This window comes from Parasteatoda tepidariorum, chromosome 3 (assembly GCF_043381705.1).
Source record: "Parasteatoda tepidariorum isolate YZ-2023 chromosome 3, CAS_Ptep_4.0, whole genome shotgun sequence".
NCBI classification, from domain to species: domain Eukaryota; kingdom Metazoa; phylum Arthropoda; class Arachnida; order Araneae; family Theridiidae; genus Parasteatoda; species Parasteatoda tepidariorum.
Genome location: NC_092206.1, coordinates 45603368 through 45626539, shown reverse-complemented (window position 1 = coordinate 45626539; position 23172 = coordinate 45603368). Strand labels below are relative to the sequence as shown.

Here is a 23172-nt window from a genome sequence, read left to right as displayed (position 1 = left end):
TTTGTCATCTATATTTACACGGACATTCTATTCATTAAATAACATTCTACTTTGTCATTTAAATTTACTTAAAATTTAAAAACCTCTCGACGATTATTAAATAATGTCATAAATAAAANTTTAAAATCTCTCCGAAACTAGTAATGAAGCAAATCAAAAAATATTAAGAAAATTACAAAATTTGTTCATCCAAACGTAATTTCAAGAAAAAATTATTTTTTTAATAATTGTTTCATTTTTTATTATTTAATTTTTTAATGGTCAAAAACATTTAAAATTGTTATTACAATTTTTAAAACTAATTTAACTAACAAAATTATTAACGACGAAATCGAAAATTCGAATACTTCTTCGCAAATAATAAGTTCAACATAAATTTTATTGATCGTAAACTTTTCGATCTAATTCGTTTGTCATCAATAGTAATAACATTCTACTTTGTCATTTAAATTTACTTAAAATTTAAAAACCTTTCGACGATTATTAAATAATGTCATAAATAAAAATTAAAATTAATTTTTAACATGAGATTATATTGGATAAACGAGTTTACTAATTCTGGGCAAAAAATTTTTTCATTCGCTTAAAAACATTCCGAAATATAACAAAATATACAATAAGTAAAATTAACAGGGGAATTAAAATGAATGAAGAGTTTAATGGCAAAAGATTCAAAAAAGTATGCTGCTCCAAACATTTATTTTATCATAACAGGACCCAAATGTTTAACCTAACTATTTGGACCATATTTTTGAGATTGCGGCCGCTTTCCACCCTATTTTGAAAATCAAGAACTCAAATTTGTGGAAAAAAGGTTTATTTATTCAGAGAAAGTACGATTTTGTGTCTGCTTTCGTAACTTGAAATATTGTCCGCACTAATCAATTAGCAAATTTTAGATTAGGCACTCGAATAATTTAGATTGACCAGTCCCAGTATTAAAATACATATCTTTGCAAGCGATTCATTGTTGTTCTCAGTTGATTGTAACCGTGAAAATCTAAGAAAAAGCGTTATTTTGAATAATTTTTGCGCTACGAGTTGTTCTTGTTGTTGTCATTTGACAAGTGCAGAAAAGTACAATTCAAATGGGACCGAAGGCATGGAGCACAGTCCTGGCCACATCTCCGACTTTTTCGGAATAAAGGGCACTACGAGTTAACCATAAGTATTGATGTCCAAATAGTTAATGTTGTTTCACACGAAATAAGAATCAAAAGCATAGTTTACTATAGGAAAAAAAATTTTGTCTAACAAAATTGATATTTCCCCCCCTCAAAACACCAGTATTCAATTTTGACCCTCCAAAAAACTTGCAGATTTTTTTTTCTTTTTGCCAAAATAAAAGATATGCATCGAATAGTTTTACATATATCCTGAAAATTTCAACAAAATTGACAATGCCAAGCATCTAAATCTGCCAAATTTCTAAAAGAACTGGCTCTTAAATTCCATGTTTATAAAAACCATACAACTGAAACGGATAACACATGAAATTACACGAAAATTATCACGTGCATTTTGGTGCTGTTTTAGAAAACAGAAGTTGAGTACAAGACAGTATAGATTTGTCAAAGCTGAAACCACTTAACATAATTCAAATTTATCAATTATTAACTACTTACTACTATAATATTGGTATATATTAGCCACCAGTTGGATATCTGCAAGTGATGTACGTCATCCTAGTTAAATCATGGCATTTGTCAATTCAGAAACCAATAAAGTTCGACATACGCGCGTGCCGTCGCTTACAGATATCCAGTTACATCTTATTTAAATAACATTACTTAGCATAATCACTTCACTTGTTTTCGAATTGCAAGTACTCAATCGTAATACATTTCAATCCAAACTACGAGTAAAATAATGTAAGAAATTGGTTGCCATTATCAAACACAATATTACGACCATTGAATAATTGAGCCGCTCAGAAGCCAATGCGGTTAAGTCCATTTTTTGNACTTTTTTTAAAGCGTTTTTTACAAATTAATATTTTCTTGTACTATTATGCATAAATAATTACATAATTATTAAGTTCGATCGTAATATTCAATTTCTAAATGAAATGTTAAAAATTATTTGTATGTTTAAGACAAAGTGCTAAATAAATTTTAGAAAAAAAAAACGCTTTTGCAACACTATTTTTTATTATTATCATTTCAGTTATTATAGTTCTATTATAGTTCATTTACGTCACACTAGAGCTGCACAATGGGCTATTGGCGATGGTCTGGGAAACATCCCTGAGTATGATCCGAAGACACGCCATCACAATTTTGATCCTCTACAGAACGGATGGCACCCCAGCTTCGGTAGCTCGACGACCTGCACGCGAAGTCGAGCACTTTACGGTAGAACAGTTTAACGAGGACCAATACCGCACACCCTCTGTCCCTACGCAGACTGATCCAAGTGGTCACTCACCCGCACACTGACCGCAGCCAGTGATGCTTGACTTCGGTGATCTGCAGGGAACCGTGTCTTAACGATCAGTTCACTGCGGGACCTTATCATTTCAGATAAATAATTAAATTAAATTAAATAATGACCGAATTATGTACGAAAAAACAAAGTAAGATTTAATTTTAAAAAAAATATTGATATTCGATAATATATTTAGCTAATTAACAAATAATATGACAATAATATTTTTTTTAAAAAAGTTATTATACTCTCTAATAAAACGAAGTGCTAAATGATTTAAAGAAATGAATAAAATACGAAAACCTTTCAAATTTCTTTGTATAAACAAAGTTGATTGACTTATGCCCAAATCCAAATGACAAAAATAAATTTTGTTTTAACTTTATTTCTAAAAATAAAAACAGCAAGATTTATAAATTTAAAATCAGTAATAAAAACTCATTAAATTATTAGAAGTTTCATCCAAAAAGTTTTTAATAAAATTAAAAGAAAATAAAAAAATAACCTAACAAATTCAATTCTTTATGGGCGCCTAAATTAGATTGCCGATAATTTTCATATTTAAAAATAAGAAGAAGCTTTTTTAAAAGAAAACTTTTCTAATTATTGAAGAAATTCTTCTTTATATATTCTTTTCAATAATAGATTGCCTTCAGAACAAGTTAACAACAGCGATCACGAAATTAGTCCCACTGAAAATAATCTACAAGAAAAGTCGCGACAAAGAAAAAAAAGAGGTGCGAAAAGGAACATGCGATATAAGGATATGTGTTCTCAAAACTCTGATTCTACAGCTTACCAATCGAGGCCATTTCAACATAACGAAACGAACATCGTCTTCCACAGCGCGAGTCGACATCGGAACGCAAGGGAAGAGTCTTATATCGCTATATCGTTATCTTATATCCTTGCGTGTCTTATATCGCTATATCGTTTTGCGCTCGTTGTCTTTACTCGACGGCTTAAATCAGATTTCTGATGCATCGCCTTGAATGAAAGTCGCTGTATCGTCTTGCCGATATAAGCGTTAAATCGATATGTCTCGATACATCGATTTATAGCCCAGTCCTAATCATAACAGGACCCAAATGTTTAACCTAACTATTTGGACCATATTTTTGAGATTGCGGCTGCTTTCCACCCTATTTTGAAAATCAAGAACTCAAATTTGTGGAAAAAAGGTTTATTTATTCAGAGAAAGTACGATTTTGTGTCTGCTTTCGTAACTTGAAATATTGTCCGCACTAATCAATTNTGGCGACGAATAACATTTTTTTTTCTATTTTGAATTCTGTGACAATAAAATATACTTACGATTTACAACATAATAAATAACAATGCTATATTTTATTCGTAAATTCCGGGAAAAAAATAAGACGAGAATATCCGAGAAAACTCGTAATAATGTAAAAAATAAAAACAAACCTACAAAAATAAAATAGACTTTTAATATTCAAAATTTTGTAGTAATTATACTATTGCAAAATTCTTAATTTATGTTTTTAAAATTATGAGGGGAAAAAAAACCTTGCATGCTAGATTAAATATTAGTTGACTATTTGAATCATGACATTTTCATTCAATTTAAATATCAGTGATTTTCCCATAATTCAGTACAAATAGAGCATCTATTATAACTTAAATACTATGTACGTATTATACTGCCATTTCTGTAATTATATTTGTTGACAAATCTATGATTATGCTATAACATATCTTGTCTTTTTTAAGAAGTAGAAAATAAAAAGTATGATTAAGTCGAAATTTAAAAAGTAAGCCATGGAATACAAATTTATTATTTTTAGTAAATAATTATTTAGTGTCATTGTGAAAGGATGTTGTAATACCACAAAAATGTGCCCAAACTATTGGCGCAAAACTAATTTCATTAAACAAGGTAGATATTTCAACCATGTTTTATTTGTTGCGTAATCTGTCAAAAAGGTTAAATTTTTTAAAATAAATCACCTTTCGTGAATAACGCACACATAAAGATTCAGAAATGAACTTACTATAGTTTCGGTTCTATAAACATAAGAACCTTCCTCATTGTCTAAATAAAAAATGACACTTTTCTACAGTCATTTCGTGCTCTTTAGACACTGTGAAAGGTTCTAAGTTTATAGAAACCAACGAAACTATAATATGTCCATTCCTATACTTTTATTTGTAAAATATACATGTTTTGCTTTACTTCAATGCAGCGCAAAGTATCCTATCTTTATTTTAACATCATTCCGTTTGTTTCAAAATGTAAAGCTATCTTGATACTCACTTATATTTGTGTTTTAACAGTTATTATAAAAATTTCTCAGTAGGGAAATTTCGCAATTTTAAGTTACATTCCTTACGTAAGATTTGAAGTTATTGCGCATGCATTAGCTTTGATGAAATGCGCAAGGGCCCGGGTAAAAATATCAAACTAATGTGAAAGAAAATAAGAGATATTGTAAAAACACGTAAGTTAAAAACACTAAAGGAATGAAATAGATCAACTTCGACCACAAAATTAAAACAAACAATAACAAAGGACGCGGATGTTATGAAAGAAATTTCTTCCAACATAAATTGTATGATTAAAATAAAATTTCAAATTAACGACAAAATATCTACATTCTTATGGATCTAGTTCAATTAGACAACCATAATTTAAAATTATAACTAATTTGCTTGTTTGTATAAAACCACGCCAACAAAGGCATTATATATAAATAATATATGAACGCGAACAAGAATCTAACCTAATCGAACATAGCAAAATCTCACGATTTACACCAAATTTTACGCAACGTTTTGTTTAGTTTAAGGAATAAATGAAATGCATTTAATAAACTGCTTTCGTATTCATAAAGCGTGGATTAAAAAGAATTATATTTTGAAAAAGCTGATTTGTACAAATTATTTTTATTGATTCTTTTTTGTACAAAATTATTTTTAGGCTACTGAATTGGATGTTAAACAGAAGTTATCAATTTATGGGACCATTAAAGCAGTCAGAATTATCAGAGACGGCATTGGTGTATCAAAAAGGTTAGCTAATAATCTTTAATTTTTCTTTTTCTTAAATAAAACAAAATGTAACTTTGCTTCATTTTCTGTGAAAATATTAAATGAAAAATAAAACAGAAAATTAATTATGTTTTTATTTTGATCAGTTTAAAATAAATATGGGGGGGGATATCGTTAATTAAATTGATTATATTAGAATTTTTGAAAAACTTTTTTTTGCTGTCAACTGTAACATAATTTGAGATTTTTTTCATGCTTAAAAATTTTAAATTTATATTTTAGTAAAATAGAAATAAATTTATTAACCTTTATTCTTTTATGCATAAGTTTCATTCCATTTATTTAAAACATAATTTGTTTCTAAAAATAATAACAATACTAAATTAAATCATCATTCATTAAAAAAAAACAGTAACATGTTATTTTTTTACTTATTCTTTCGTTAATAATTATCAAACTAAAGTGCACATATAAAAAAATAACATATGTTTTAACGAGTATTTTTTATTTAAACAAATAACATATAGTAATGAATTTTCACTATGTTTCTTTCTTAGATACGGTTTTGTGACTTTTAATCTAGAAGACGATGCCAAGAAAGCAATGGAAAAAGTAATGTCCATAAAATGTTTAATTAAAGACGTAAGAGAAAGGGAATAGTTCAACTAACTCGAAAACTACTGTTTAGAGCAGGGGTGTCAAACTCGCGGCCTGCATGCGGCCCGAGATGAACATTTTTGTGGACCAGTCAATATAACCGACGCAAAGTAAAAATAAATTAGAAATGTGAATTATAAAGGAAACTATCATATGAAATTATAATATATTTTATTTATAAACTATACGGATCATTTTAAATTGTACGCGTGAAAATGTAAAATTCTAATGGGCTTGCGGCACCTGCCATGCTAGGGATACTGCATCGTATCAAAAATACGCAGAAAAAATTTTAAATCTTAGAACGGAATTTGAAACAAGGTTTAAAGATTTTAATTCCTCGGAAAACAAATTTTGTTTGCTTTCGCCGATTTTCTCAATAAATATAGACTCCAGTAGTATGCAAATGGAAGTGATTGAGATTCAGTGAGACTCAAATTTAAAGGCAAAATTCGTTGAAGTGGTTATGCCTGAATTTTACAAATATTTACCGGCAAGGTTTGAAAATACTCGAAAATTCGCATATGAAATTATTTCCATGTTTGGAAGTACTTATCAGTGCAAGCAAACATTTTCTGTCCGAAACCGTATTAATAACGCTCATGTTGGGTCAATTTTGAAAGTAGTCTCGGCCAAAAAAATTTCTCCCGAAATAGGAAAGATAGTAGCAGAAAATAGATGTCAAGTATCAAACAATAATTTAACTTTATATATGTTTATTACAATGTGCTATTCAAAATAAAAAAATTTTTTTCTTGCGGCCCCATCTAAAGTTAAGCATTGTTGATTTGGCCCAAGTTAGCTTTTGAGTTTGACACCCCTGGTTTAGAGCAACTGGTCTTACGTTTATTTTCCGTTATAAATAAAGCGCGAAAGAATTCTTTTAACAGCACAGTCTGATTTTATCACAGAATTATTCATTTACATTAATTTTTCTTAATATTTAAGGCTCAATATGTTATGTCTGAATAAGAACAAAAGATGAATTTAAAGGACGCGAAATAAATAATGAAATAATATTATTTTGATGTAAAAATAATTCAAAAAATAAAGTAGGAAGGAAATAAACTAATGAGAGATGCATAGATAAATATTTCATAATTTGTAAATTATAACTATATAAATTTAGACTTATTTTTTTACATGAATTTAAATAATGAATACGTAATAGTGACTCAATAAACTTCTATGTAGTTAAAAATAAACTTAAGTAAAAATTTGTAGAAGGTTGAAATTTTCGTCAAATGGCTATTAATTCTATATAAATAAATAAATGTCGTAAATTTCAGCTGATGTGAATAAAAATTGCATAAATCACGAAATTTTAATGTGGCACAGAAATTGTATCATTCGTTGTTTCATTGTTAAAAAATTGTTTTATTAAAGTTAAGCAAAGCAATAATAATGCCGTGCTATCGAAAAACTAACGTAGACGACAAAAAATTGAGATTTTTATAGATTTTGCATGATAAAAAATAGCAAAAATGTTTTTTTCAAAAATAATTTCTCATTATTAATTAAGGAAAAATTTTTACATTATATTTAAAACTCATTTTGTTTTACTAAATGGACTTTTAAACTTCAAAGGATTAAACTTTTAAGGAAATCAGCAGCTAATTCTTTACAAATAATATAACGCAAATTAGAAGAATCATTCCATATTTTTTTTTTAAAAAATAGCTTTTTGCATAGTTTACTTTGAAGCAGTGAGTTTTATTAGGTAATGGTATAGCGAAGTAAATAATAAAATTTTTAACTCGAACTTAATTGAACTTTTCTAATAGCAAATTGTAATTCAGTGTCAATTAAGAAAATGCAAAAAAAAAAAAGTATTTTGTTTAAATTAACAAAAATTATCTTGAATTCTATTTGTAATGTCATGAACTGTTTTTTTTTTCTTCTTTTTAATGTTACGCTGGTCACGATGGAATAAATACAGTCAACTGTTTTATATTCTTGCTTTCCTACATAACATAACTTTATTTTATTTTTAAACTGAAGATCTAATTTTTTTATAGAATGAAATCATTCTGAAAGGTAGGAAATTACATGTCGCACCAGCTGTTAAAAAGAAGGTAAATTTTTATTCTTCATAAAATTTTGATATATAAGTAAATAACAGTAAAAATTGTTTTATTTTTCCTTCTTTAAAAGTAACTGCCGAAAATCATACTAATGTAAAAGAAAAATAAATAAATATATTATGCAGATTAATTTGGAACAGCATGCATAAAACTAAATAAGCTTTCTCAAATTTTAAATAGTTTTTTTTTCTATACTGTTTTTCATAGGCCTAAGCTTGAAAATTCCATTTATTTCTGTTGAATTTCATAAAAACTAAACAGTAAAATATAGGATGCTCCGTGATCATCGCCTATTATTTATATTTTAGAATCCTTGCAAAAAAGAATTCGTTAATATTTAAGCTATTAAAGTGGCAAATTAATAAGAATACAAAATCTTATCGAAGTTTAACAAATCACATCTGATGGAAGAGCGACTGAAAACATCAAACCTGTTAGATTTCCAGAAGTAACAGAGAGAAGTTGAGAGGGGATTGTTAGAAATTTCTTCGAGTTTCATCAAACTGATGTTGATGTCTTCCTACCAGCTTTTCTTACTGGCCATTCATCAGATTTCGATGGTAAATCTTTTCTATTACAGGGTGCGTAGCCAAATTGTTCAACAAAAAATAAGCTCCTTTTAAGCACTTTTCAAGTACTCAAAAAATACTTTCAAGCACTTTAAAAAATATCATAACTAGGCAGGGTTGGAAAGTTTTTGACAATTTACGGTTTTATCTTGTTTTAACCGTCATACCAGAAAAAAAAAAACGTTTGGCATTATTTTTGACAATTGTCAAAAATCATGAAATTTTGAATTATGTAAGACGAATGGCGTTTTCATACGCTACGGACTGACAATACGCCGAAATAGATTGGGGTTGAATTAATTGTGAAAACGTTAAATAGAACAATGTGAACTGTGTCTTTTTGCATAATTCGTAGCGAAAATCAACATGGTAAAGGAAAAATCTCATTAAAAAAAATGGGAAAAATTAAGCACTTTTTAAAAACACTCAAAGAAAAAAGCACCTTTAAGGGCTTTTAAAAAACGAAAATAAGCACCTTTAAAAAACGCTACGCACCCTGTATTATCAAGCGATAATAAAAAAGATTTATCAAACGATAATTAACAAAAGATTTATTAATTTTCGACCCATGACCATTTTTTACTTCTCTTTTGAAAATAATAATATAAAGACGATGATCATATTAGTTTAGTCAAACGGAGTTTTCATTGCAAGAGGAAATTTTTGTCGAACTTAATTAGCGGTTTTTATTTAAATAAATGACAATCCCTTCTTTTATTGATCGGTATGCTACCATTTTGTTAAAAATAAATTTAAATAAAGCTCTAAATGTTGTGGAAACAACATTTCAATAATATAACGCTGTGCCATTTTAAAGTAAATTGGACAAAATTTGGAAACATTTATGCGTTTGATTTGGAAAAAAAAAAAACATTGAACGCATTAACCTTTTTTAACATTGTTGAAAACTCATTTTATAAAAGATAGTAATAATGCGATCAATAAACTGACTTAGAAGATTAACAAGAAAAATAACAGAGGTATCCCACTTGAGAAAAAATAAATTTCCTTACTTTTCTTTGTGTGAAACCTGCCAAGTTGACCACCTTTGTAAGTTGGGCACCTGCATAAGTTGACCTCAATTATCAAGAACGGAAATTTTTCTATACAATATAAAGAAGCAAAACCTTTGTAACTTGACCACCTGTCTATCTTGTATGTTGACCACTGAAATAAGTCAATTTTGTCTAGGAGTATTATTATGAAATTCTATTCTAAAACCCTCATAAGTTGACCAGAAAAAAAAATTCAGAAAATTTTCTGTCATTTTGGCAATGTATGTTAAAATTTCACTTGCTTGGTGAAATAGTGTAAAAAGCTAATCTAAACCTTTTTGTGAGTTGACCATCAGGGGAAACTGTAAGGGGTCAGCTTTTGACCATTTCTTTCATCCGTTTTTTGAAAACAGGTGTGTTAGTTGAAAAGTTGCTCTTCCAGTTGCAATAGTGAGCAGTTGAATAAATGAATGCTCTAAAATATGCTTTGATCCTTTATTTATGGTCTTTGATCTTTAAGTGTAGTAAATAAATTTTAAAGTGTTCAAATAATTTTATTTTGTTAAAGTTTTCGAATTACATGTTTTCGTGTTCTGATATTTTAAGAAATTATATTTATTAAACACTCCACGTGCATAACTAATGAAATAATTTTTAAAAAAAAATTTGTTAAATATTAGAATTATATGTATCAAATTGAAGTTCATTCAGGTTTAAACACATTCCTTAAGATATTCATTTGCATATTTTCGGAATAAAATTTTAAGTCAAGCAAAAAANCGGACGGGTTAATAGGAAACGAAAAAGTAAACAATGACCCACCCCCTCTATAAGTTGACCACTTGCCTAAGTTGACCACTACAACAATGCACCACAAGTGATCAACTTACACAAGTTTTACTATTTGCGAAACATACTTAAATTAGAACTAATAAATTTTTTAGAACAATTATTCAGAAACTAGCACAGACCACTCTTCTGAAGCTTATTCACTTGAAAAATATCCAGTTTCATCTAGAAGCTATGAATATCGAAATTCAAGAATGCAAGAATTTAAAGTGGGTATTTAAAATTTTTCTTCGAATTATTAATGTTGATAATTACGTTTTTATCTATTATATTTATTTTCTATTTTAAACATACGATTGAAAGAGTCATAAAAACAAGTATTTTCAAAAAATTATATTACTCCAAAAATTATTTAGCATTTAAAATATGATTTTAAATTTTAATGTTCTTCTTTTTAAAGTAATTTTTTAACGCTGCGTCACGTTTCTCGTTAAAGATATTTTTTTTTAAAAGTATCTACATTCTAACAACTAATGTGAAACAATTAGCACTCTTTTTTTAAAAAAATTAGATTGTAATGTTTTATTTATTAATAATTTATTTCATATTCAAATTTACATGAAAAATTGTAATACTTATGAGTATATTATAAGATTTTAAAATGGGAATGTCTGAAAAAAAATTACATTTACCTATGAATTTATTAAAAGTTAAGAAAATATAATTATATAATTGATTACATTTTTTCCTTTATTTTCTTTTCAGCAATTTGATCATTCTTCAGGTAAGATTTTTGATGCACAAAATATTATAAAACCTGCTTCTTTTTGAAAAAAAAAATATTTTGAAAACTTCAATATATATATATATAAAAATTTGTTTAAAAAATCAGAAATGTTATGTTCTGTGACAGGAGTGTTAAAAAAAATTTAAAATCACACCCTTTTTTAATAATCTGAAATTTTTAAATAGCAAATTCAAAATGATATGAATGTAACAGATGCACTTTTAAATTGATTTCTTCAATGAAAATCAATAAAAATTATTTTATTTGTCTTTGAAGCTAGAAAGTGGAGGAGACAAACTATTATCTCCGTATCCTTGAAATTGTGAAGACAATATTATTATTTTTCAATAAAAATAAAGTAATCGAAATATTATTATATTCAAACATTTCTTTTAACGATAAAAAATAACGATTGGGCTATTTTTCAGCTACGCTAAAGCAAATAAAATTTAACATTTGGCTTGGTATTAGAAAGAGTGAATTTTACACAACTTACTATGATTATACGTTTTCAAAACCGACCATCTGAAGAACGCCACCAACAATTTAAACTCATACACTTATGTAAACCATCCTGAAGCATATTTGAAAAAACAAAGAATTGGAGAGGCAGATCTGCTTCAGAAATACACTAACTGTTGAATAATTTTCTCGTAAAAACGCATTAATAAGTTATGTAAGCATATTATAAGTTATTGAATAATTCCTTTAGAAAATGTATTGTATTTAAAAAAGTTAAAGACATTTCAACTAATCATGGTTATCTGGTATATTTAAATTTTTTATCCCATCCTAGATTTACTCTTAGTTCAATAATTTTAAGTACACATTCAATATTTCTAAAAAAAGATATGCATATAATTGCTTTTATTTGAAGACGTTAATTTATAATAAAAAAATTGCATTTTGTGCAATCAGGAAAAGTTGAAATTGTACTCTTTCACATTCCATAATTTAAAACTGCCACTTCACTAGACTGTAATAATTTATTACATAAAAATAATTTAAACTGTCACAAACTTTAGTTCAGATCGTTGTTCACAGGAAACGATGGATTTCCACAATTTTCTAATTTCTATATGGAAAGCGGTCAGTGTTATGGTCTTACAGATATGATATCACCCTACGGGAACCCACAGGTATTTATTTATAAATACATTTATTTAGAAATAAAAACAAATATTTCAGGCTTTAAGTTTAGTTCCATCATAAAACTTAAATAACAAACATTAAAACACGAATTACAAAATTATATTTTAAATGTTTTTGCAGATGAATTTACTTTCTTACCCAACACTGGTTTATGTACCACAACAAGCTTTGCAATATGCTGGAACTGTAAGTATTTTGTTTTTCAGTGATAATAAAAATAATACTTAATTTAAAGCATGAGAAGTTCTTAGAAAACAAAAGACTTCAGTAAGCTTTGATTTTAAGTTAATAAAATATTGAACATAATTAAGCAACACAAGACAAAAGAGGTAAATATTTAAATATTTTTGAGTACTTACAATGATATTACAATGATTATTGCCAACAATGATAAATTCATGAAATAAAATCAAAATATTATTTTTATAAATATCTTCAAATATTTAAAGAACAATAGGAAAAAACTTAACACAAAATTTTCATTTCTTTTTCAAGCTATATTCTTATTGTTGCAGTGTTATATTTAAATTTTTGAAATTATCATGGTTTAATTAAATAATCTTATTTATTTTCTTCAGATGTTGCTTTTCCTAAAGCCCTTGATACTTAGATAAAGTAGCGACATGCCGCCATCTTGGTGACAGCAACTTTCAATGTAGAAATACTGAGATTCTATTCTTAAACGTGACTTTTTATTGATTAATCTTTTCATATCCCCAGAAACAACTTAAATATTCACTATTTTTCGTTTTTTTCTGTCTGAAATTATATATTTTGTGTTTATTTCATTCAGGGAAAATAATATCTTATCTATAAGTTATAACTTTTTTTCATTTCGTCTTTCATAATATGCTATAACTTTTTTCTAAACTCTTTGAAATTTTTCGCAGTCGGTTTTTAACGTGGTTCAAAGCGTTAAATACAGTTAGATATAATTAAACTAATATGTTTTTTTAGATACTTTAAAATTAAGGCATGTGATAAAATAGTCAATAATTAGTAATTGGGAGCTTGTCACATTTAATAACAAAATAGATGAGTTATGATTTGTTCAAAAACTAATATATATTTCTTTGAGAATTCTTATTCAAATTCTGAATATTAAATATAAAAAATTTATTTTGCAAAATTTTACTATAATGTTTGAATTACTTAAAATAATAAAAAATAAAGAAAGTAGGAGTTAAAATAATAATTAGATTATCTTATTAAAAAGTATGCATTTTATATCAATTCATTTGAAAACTAATTAAAATGTTTCCCTAGAAAACATTCAATTCTGGCAACAAAACACTCAAATATTTAAATGCTAATAAAATTTATTTTTCAAGCTTTGTAACGAAAAAAATATTTAAGTTAAAAACAATATTGGTAGTTTCCCTAGAAAACATTCAATTCTGGCAACAAAACACTCAAATATTTAAATGCTAATAAAATTTATTTTTCAAGCTTTGTAACGAAAAAAATATTTAAGTTAAAAACAATATTGGTAGTCTATTTTCATTTCTTTCAGGTGAATATATTTAATGCAAATGAATTCGTTAAACCTCTAATTGAAAAAAAAAAACGAAACATATTTTTTATACATAGTTAATAAATAATATCATATAAAATTCGTAACAAACTAATAAATAAATTAATTTCAAACCTACTTTTTACATCGTTAGGGTTCCATTTTTCTCTGCTAATTCTATGCAGCCATACTTTTTTTAAAAATTCTTTTTTTCCAATAGGTAAACTACATAATTTGAAGCCTAAATTTGTTTTTATTTAAACACCCAAATGCACAACAAACAGTCCTTATAAATTTAAAAGAATGAAACAAAAAAAGTTAAAAGAAAAGCGAGAATAAAAATATCAGATCGTTCGCAATCATACTTCACCATTCAACAAAATATAGTAGTTTAGCCATGCGATCAGCGGTAGCCAATTAAAATCAAAAGTGACACAAAGAAAAAGAGTGGCACTATCTAAGTATCCAGGGCTTTAGGTTTTCCAAGGAAAAACTGAAAAAGTAATACAAACTTTCTGATTTTCACAAAACTGTTATAATTCAAATGTTATTCCATGCATCACTTACAGAGAACAGTTATTATATCATGACATGATAAACATAATTAAAATAATTTACAAACATTGATAAACATGTTTTTAAAAAAACCTTACTTTGTTTCAGCTTTTCGATGCACATATATAAAAAGAATTTTCTTCAAATTTTTTTAAATATGTGCATTTAATCAAGAAAGTCTACGACTTGCACTTTGCTTGATATTTAAATTTTTGTATCTAACACGAAAATAAATAGAATCTGCTTTATATAATATAGATGTTGCATTCTTCCATATCCAAAAAGTGTCTAATACATACCCAATACATGTTATTATTATAATACATTTGCAATGAAACTTTTTAAAAAATTTGGTTCCCGTTTTTTATATAAAAAAAAAGCATTGGTTACTAAAATTTTGAACCTCAATCTTTCCAGACAGCTCCAATCTACCTCGGTACATCAGTACCAGAAGTTCTTCAACTAATTCCTGCGTCTATGTGCTGCATAAATAGACAATAATAGAAGTAATAATTTTTAGACTGTTGGAATTTGAATCTAATTTTTTGATGGTTTTTATATTGTTCTATATTACATTGATTTTTATTTGTAATTTTTAAGTTTCATACATTTTATCGGTACGTTATACAAATAATCAAATAATTAAGCTTAATTAAATTTTATGCAAGATATACTGTATATCCTGGTGTATAAGTTGACCCATTGCACAAGTCGATTCCTTATTTTTAATTACAAGATAGTAAATTTCTGGTATATTGGCTGTGTAAGTCAGCCTAGGAAAAAGTTAAATATGAAAATTTCTTAAATGAAAAAACTTTAAAAAAAATAAATAATGAAGTCTACAAAATTTTCTAGAGTTAAAAATGTTTCACATCGTTTTCTTTGAATATGATATGCCTTCAAATTAAGATTCATAACTTTATTGAATCCAATGCAGATGTTCTGCAATCTTTAAAATTATAATGAAGGTTTGTTGTATGTTTTAAAATGCACCATATATCTATAGCTAATAGTTTTTTAAAATATAATACTAGATTATATCAACTTTTCTAGTTCTTAATTATATTTTCAGGACGTAACTTAAAGTTTTGTTTCTAAATATATGTATATATAAAGAAANACTAATTAAGATGTTTCCCTAGAAAACATTCAATTCTGGCAACAAAACACTCAAATATTTAAATGCTAATAAAATTTATTTTTCAAGCTTTGTAACGAAAAAAATATTTAAGTTAAAAACAATATTGGTAGTTTCCCTAGAAAACATTCAATTCTGGCAACAAAACACTCAAATATTTAAATGCTAATAAAATTTATTTTTCAAGCTTTGTAACGAAAAAAATATTTAAGTTAAAAACAATATTGGTAGTTTCCCTAGAAAACATTCAATTCTGGCAACAAAACACTCAAATATTTAAATGCTAATAAAATTTATTTTTCAAGCTTTGTAACGAAAAAAATATTTAAGTTAAAAACAATATTGGTAGTCTATTTTCATTTTTTTCAGGTGAATATATTTAATGCAAATGAATTCGTTAAACTTCTAATTGGAAAAAAAAGCGAAACATATTTTTTATACAGTTAATAAATAATATCACTTACTTTTTACATTGTGCTGTTATCGTTAGGGTTCCATTTTTCTCTGCCAATTCTATGCAGCCATACTTTTTATTGTATTCTTTTTTTCCAATAGGTAATTTGAAACCTAAATTTGTTTTATTTAAACACCCAAATGTACAACAAGCAGTCATTATAAATTTAAAAGAATGAAACAAAAAAATTTAAAAGAAAAGCGAGAAAAAATAAAAGATCGTTCGCAATCATACTTCGCCATTCAACAAAATATAGTAGTTTAGGCATACGATCAGTGGTAGCCAATTAAAATCGAAAGTGACACAAAGGTCGCAAGAAAAAGAGTGGCACTATCTAAGTATCCAGGGCTTTAGGTTTTCCAAGGAAAAACTGAAAAAGTAATACAAACTTTCTGATTTTCACAAAACTGTTATAATTCAAATGTTATTCCATGCATCACTTACAGAGAACAGTTATTATATCATGACATGATAAACAGAATTAAATTAATTTAGAAATATTGACATTATATTTTACATATTTAAAAAAAAAACATATTTTAAAAATAAGCTTAGTTTGTTTCAGCTTTTCGATGCACACATATAAAAAGAATTTTCTTCAAAATTTTTTAAATATGTACATTTAATCAAGAAAGAATACGACTTGCACTTTGCTTGATATTTAAATTTTTTTTGTATCTAACACGGAAAGAAATAGAATCTGCTTTATATAATATAGATGTTGCATTCTTCCATACCCAATACGTGTTATTATTATAATACATTTGCAATGAAACTTTTTTAAAAATTTGGTTTCCATTTTTTATATATAAAAAAAAGCATTGGTTACTCAAATTTTGAACCTTGATCTTTCCAGACAGCTCCAATCTACCTCGGTGCATCAGTACCAGAAGTTCTTCAACTAATTCCTGCATCTATGTGCTGCATAAATAGACAATAATAGAAGTAATAATTTTTAGACTGTTGGAATTTGAATCTAATTCTTTGACGGTTTTTATATTGTTCTATATTATATTGATTCTTATTTGTATTTTTTAAGTTTCATACATTTTATCGGTAGGTTATACAAATAATCAAATAATTAAGCTTACTTAAATTTTATGTAAGAACTGTATATCCTGGTGTATAAGTTGATCCTTCGCACAAGTCGATTCGTTAATTTTAATTACAAGATAGTAAATTTCTGGTATATCGGCTGTGTAAGTCAGCCTAGGAAAAAGTTAAATATGAAAATTTCTATAATAGAAAAACTTATAAATAAATAATGAAGTCTACAAAATTTTCTAGAGTTAAAGATATTTCACATCGTTTTCTTTGAATATGATATGCCTTCAAATTAAGATGCATAACTTTATTGAATCCAATGCAGATGTTCTGCAATCTTTAAAATTATAATGAAGATTTGTTGCATGTTTTAAAATGCACCATACATCTATAGCTAATTGTTTTTTAAAATATAATACTAGATTAAATCAACTTTTCTAGTTCTTAATTATATTTTCAGGGCGTAACTTAAAGTTTTGTTTCTAAATATATGTATATATAAAGAAAATATGAGGGAAAATTAATTATATAAAACATAATAAAAAATAATTTTTGAAAGGAGTAAATTAATACAGGGTTATTCATATCAATAATTGTCTGACTTTACGACTGATGTATAAGTTATGGTGAGCTATAGATCTAGCCTAACCTAACTTTATTTAAAGCTTTAAGTTTATTTAACACTGTTGGCAACATTCGGTTGACAACTGTAGTTGCAATTTGGTTTTTCATTTTTTCAGCTTTACTTTTTCATTCTCAGCCGTCAGATCAGATGGTTGCGTTCTTGTTTTAGTTAATAAATTTATTTTATGCATAAATGATATTTATTTCTTTATGCATAACGTTCAATAGATCCTCGAAGACATGGGGGCCTAAATAAGTCAACGCCCTGATTTTCTTAAACATAGCGGTTTAAAAAGTCGACTTATACACCAGACAGTAATTTTTTTTTGAAGATGATTGTTATTACAGTTGATGGATAGTAAAAATATTAGTTAAATTTTATTTTCTTACATCAGTCAAAATTAAAAAAGTAAGTACAAGAAATCACCACCTTGCATCTTTTATTGCCCAGATTTTGAACATGGAATTTTTTTACACTAACTGACACGGAATTTAACACTTATATCCCCATCGTAAGAGAACATAACAGTGGACATAATTCCTTTATAAATGCTGGAAGATGTAAAAAGTGTAAATAATTTAGTTTCATGTGACTGTTTACACTTATTCCTGTAAAAATTAAAGCTAAAACATCATTACTACACAAATTCAAAGCTGTTTAAAATATGTAAATAAAATTATTAATGATAGGTAAATGAGGAAATTATATATTAAAAAAATATTGTACGAATATTTTCGCAACGATGTTAATCAGATTCAATGCATACAAATTGTGTTGAAATAATTCAGGAAAACATTATAAAATATTAGTGTTAACAAATACAGAACATTTGGTTACAATTAAAATACTTTATTACATTTTTTTTATTGATTTAACAGTGGTAGATGGTAAGAAAAAATAACAGATGATACTTGTTTCTCATAAAAGTGGCTATTTTTTAAATATAATGTAACATTGTTTTCTTTTCTTTTTAAAAAAAAAATTAGGATATTATGTTCTGCTTTCAAGAAAGAAACATATAAAGAACCAAAAAATATAACTCTGGAGTGTCACAAGTACAAAATGCTTCAAAAACCATACAAAATACAATTTTAATAATTAAATTTTTATATTTTAATGCATTTTTAGTAATAATTTTGTATTATTTTATGTATGGAGATGGAAAATGAATAAATTGAACATGCATTTAAGAACATCAAAAGGTAATGCAATGATTAGGACACATATGTGTGGTTCAGTAGAAAAACATTTAATGTTAATATTTGGTAAAAGGTAAAGTAATTAGTTTTAAAAAAAGTCCTAACTTCTATAAAATAGGCAGACTATAGTAGAATTCTATAGAAAAGTATGGAAAATAGATATTTTAAAGTTAATATCATGATATTAACTTACAAGTACTTGCAACATTTTAAAGTAAATACTGCATCTTTGTATGTTCAAGTAAAATTATATAATTTATTTTAATGCATAAAAAAATCCATACAAGTGAAAAATAATCCCAACTTATTAAGTATTCTATGATTCTGTTTGTAAACAAGATTCAAGATATTTCACATTAGTGACTAGTATTCTTTTATTATAGTTTCATAAAATAAAAAGTAAATATATCATACATTTAAATATGGTTTTATGAAATACATTATAAAATGCATTTAAATGTTTTTGTAAAATACATAATGTTATTGAATATTCCTGAAAATAAATGTATAGGAAATGATTGAAATAATTAATAGTCAATCAAACTTTTTAGCCACTACAGTATTTTTTATTTTAATAAATTAAACAGATTTTATTTGATGAACCATATTTGAAAATATAAAATGCTGCAATTATAATTCATGGACACCAAGTTAAATAAATATTAGAAAAAGGGCACAGATTATTCTATACTTTAGAGCAAATCAAGCAAAATATATCCTGCTATCATGTCTGAAAAACCTTATATCTAAACTAAAATTTAAATTGAAAGTTTTTAAAACCTAAAATTATAGATAATTCCTGTTCTATTTATTTCCCATCTCCCTAAGCTATAAAATGTATACTGTAATTGTAATTTGTGTTTTAATGATGGCAAACTGATTCTAATGATAATATACAGAATTATAAATGCTTTTAAAAGCAGCTGTAATGCGCTTTCTTGCTGCTTTTAATCGAATAGGTTTGAATGCAAATTATTTCAAACTATTTTACTCATTCTTAAAAAACTCTTTATAATTTTATATGTATATTTCTAATTTTTACTTCTTATACAACAATAGATTTAAGCTGGTGCATTTATAATTTTACTATTAAAGTTTTAGAAACAGTTTCCATCTATTATTTTACTATATGTGTTACGGTAATATATTTACAATATGTGAGTGTAATTTATGTTCTGAAACATATTTTAATATTTTTTTCTATAACATAAATTTTTTTTATATAAAATAAACACTATATAAAACAAACCCATAAAGGATATTGTTTACTGAATTACAATTCATTTTAAAAATAATGCTTTTTATTAAAGAGTAATTAAATAAAAAGTCTTTATTAAACTCTATTTTATTGTAATTTAATTAAAAGAAAAGAAAAGCAGTATAAAGTATTTAAAAAACATAGATTACATCTGGTGTACGTAATACTCAGTACATATGCATAATTGGCTTTGTTATAATTAGCATATTTCCAGCTTTAATAAATATAAAAAAACTAAAAAAAACTAGAGTTTCTCTCTATTGTTCTGTTATAGTATTTTTAGATGTACAATAAATAACATGTGATGATATATAATTTTAGTGGTAGTAAACTGATTCTCATATTATTAAAAACTCATTTAAAATTATTTTTAAAGAATAATAAATTCTTAACTTTCAAAAGTTTTAGCATGGATTTTCAAATTTATCTATTTAAAAGCTACGAAATGCACACTTAAAAAAATATAGGCATACAATGCTAAACTATTTTAATATTTATTTGGTCAGTAGTGGGACATTTTAATTCATTGACTTTTTTAAAATACATAATTTCCCTTTATGTAAATCATGTTTAAAATTTGAGAAGTAATTTCCATGGATAATTTTTAACCTATAATTATTTTATGTATTTTAACAGAAATTTAACAGTTACTGTAGAATTTAGAAAAATGTCAGAATATTTTAGTTTTATCTTTAATATATATAATATTATTACAATATTGTACTTATATGTGTTTTACTTTGTGAAATAAAAGGACTCAATAATAATAAAAATAATTAATAAGAAGATGCACAGTGTTTTTATTATCCAAATTCATGTGCAGTGCACAAAAAACAAAACCGGACCAACCTGAATAACTTTTGATCTAATAATCCGAGTTTTACGTTCTAGGACTCAAGGTTAATTGTTCGAGGGGGCATATTTTACTATATTTCTCATATTTTACTATACATTCTTACCCGTTTGCATATTTTATCATATTTTGAGAAATTCTAAGCGAATTGAAAAATTTCTGCACACAATCATAAAATTCGTTATTATCATTTTAAAGTAGGTAATTTTGCATGGTAAAATACAAAATTTGACCATAATCAGTTGAATAGTTCTTGAAAATTGAATTTTAAAAAAGTTTCATATTTCAAATTCAATTTCTCACGAACTATTCAATCGGATTTTCTCAAATTTCATATTTCGCCATGCAAAATTACACACATTAAAATTGTTAAAAATTGTATACCTTACAATTCAAATTTTTTGGACTATTATTAAATAGAATAATAAAAAAAATATAAACAAAAACTTATTTTTTATACAAAGTTATCTTTTTTACAGACAGACAAATTTTATAAATGCGTCCAAAAACTTTTACATTCGTTTAATATATTCTTGAGACAAGGCAAAATACGCAAAAAGTAAAATTAACATTAAGGGGTCCAAACTTAGGGCCATTCTCCTGACCAAACTATGGGGACCGTATTTTCTCGATTGCGGTTACTCCCTACATTATGGGCGTCAGAAATCTGAATTCGTTGAACAAGAGATATATCTATTCAGAGAAAGTACGTTTTTGATTTCATAACTTAAAATAAGGCCTGATTTTATTAATTAGCATATATGAGTTGACCCCCTCAAGTCATTAAGATTGACTCCTAGAACGTGAAAATGCGATCATAAGATCAAAAGTTATTCAGGGTGGTCCATTTCTTTTTGGCGCACTGTACTTTGATAATAACACTATGGCAACATGTAAAGTTAAAATTTGATATGCTAGAAATAAGGAATTAATTAGGATTCTTCATGAAAACACAAAATTAAGTAGGAAACTAAAAAATAATAATAATAAAATAAAAAAATATTTTAAAAATTATACATTAAATTTGTAAATACATGTCATTTATAAATGTGTACATAACAATATTTCACAGAACCAAATACAAAACTTACAGATATAACTTAACAAAAAAAGAAGAAAAAAAATAGGTTAAAAATGTTCATTACTTCTATAAATTTTAGAGGAAAATTATAAAAAAAAATGCTCAAAAGGAATTACTTATATGATTTTTTTTCCTTTTAGTATTTTAGTTTCCATTAAAAAAAATCTCAACATTCAACTTCAAGGGCATAGTACATGTTGAAATGTAAATATATCAAAGCCTTAAACATACTTTTTTTTTTAAATTTAAGAGTTATTGCTTCAATGTAAGTCCTATGATTATAATATATATATATATACACACATAAAGATAACTAGGATTTGATTTTTAAAAAAAAATATATATCTTTTAAATAAAAGCAAAACGGTATCTTAAGAAAAAAAAATGTGGAGTGTGGCTGAATTAAAAATTTTCTTTAACTTAAAATACATTGTAACAGTTTTTACTAACCATTAAGCTTTTATAACAAATTTTTCATATTCAATGCTTGAGAGTATTATGAAACAGATTTATAACAAATATATCAAGTTCAAATTTTTTTTTTATCAAAAATTGTGCGGCATTCTAAGTTATCATTCATATTGTTAAATGCTTCAGATGGATAGAGAGGGATGCTGAAGATGGAAAATAAAAATAAATAAAGCTTAAAATGTTTCAGTATTTTTTTTAAATCAATAAAAAAACTTTTTGACCTGTCTATTTTTATATTCTGATGGGTCTCGAGTTTTCTCGATAGTGGGTCTTAAACTGTAACAAAAGTTATGACATTGACAATTAACTTTTACAGGAACTGAAAATCAATTGCTATTTTCTCTTCCTTTGACAGATGAAACTTGATGGCACTTAACAACAGGAAAACGCAACTATAAGAATATTGTAGTTTAAAGGAAAGCAAACTGAATCCTTAAGTTCTAAAACTTAATCAAAATTTGCAAACAGTATCAAAGAAATAAAAAAAATAAAAAATTCAGATTTCAGAAGGC

General features: G+C 26.1%; 2 protein-coding genes across 2 annotated transcripts in view; one reads left to right on the top strand and one right to left on the bottom strand.

Moving 5' to 3' along the window:
• The window catches only part of LOC107456214 (tubulin alpha-1 chain), a 28041-nt gene extending 26217 nt beyond the window's left edge, over nucleotides 1–1824 (bottom strand). The window contains exon 1 of the mRNA XM_043050994.2: nucleotides 1626–1824. The gene's annotated coding sequence lies outside the window, so the exon portion shown is untranslated. The remainder of the gene's footprint in view (nucleotides 1–1625) is intronic.
• Nucleotides 644–20857, top strand: LOC107456219 (uncharacterized). The gene is made up of 10 exons (XM_043051132.2): nucleotides 644–679; nucleotides 5366–5457; nucleotides 5994–6048; nucleotides 8112–8168; nucleotides 10686–10799; nucleotides 11296–11314; nucleotides 12362–12456; nucleotides 12590–12655; nucleotides 16986–17074; nucleotides 18785–20857. Exons 1-9 carry the CDS (start codon nucleotides 644–646, stop codon nucleotides 17067–17069), a joined length of 618 nt encoding a protein of 205 aa, XP_042907066.1. The 3' UTR covers nucleotides 17070–17074; nucleotides 18785–20857.
• The last annotated feature ends 2315 nt before the right edge of the window (nucleotides 20858–23172 follow it).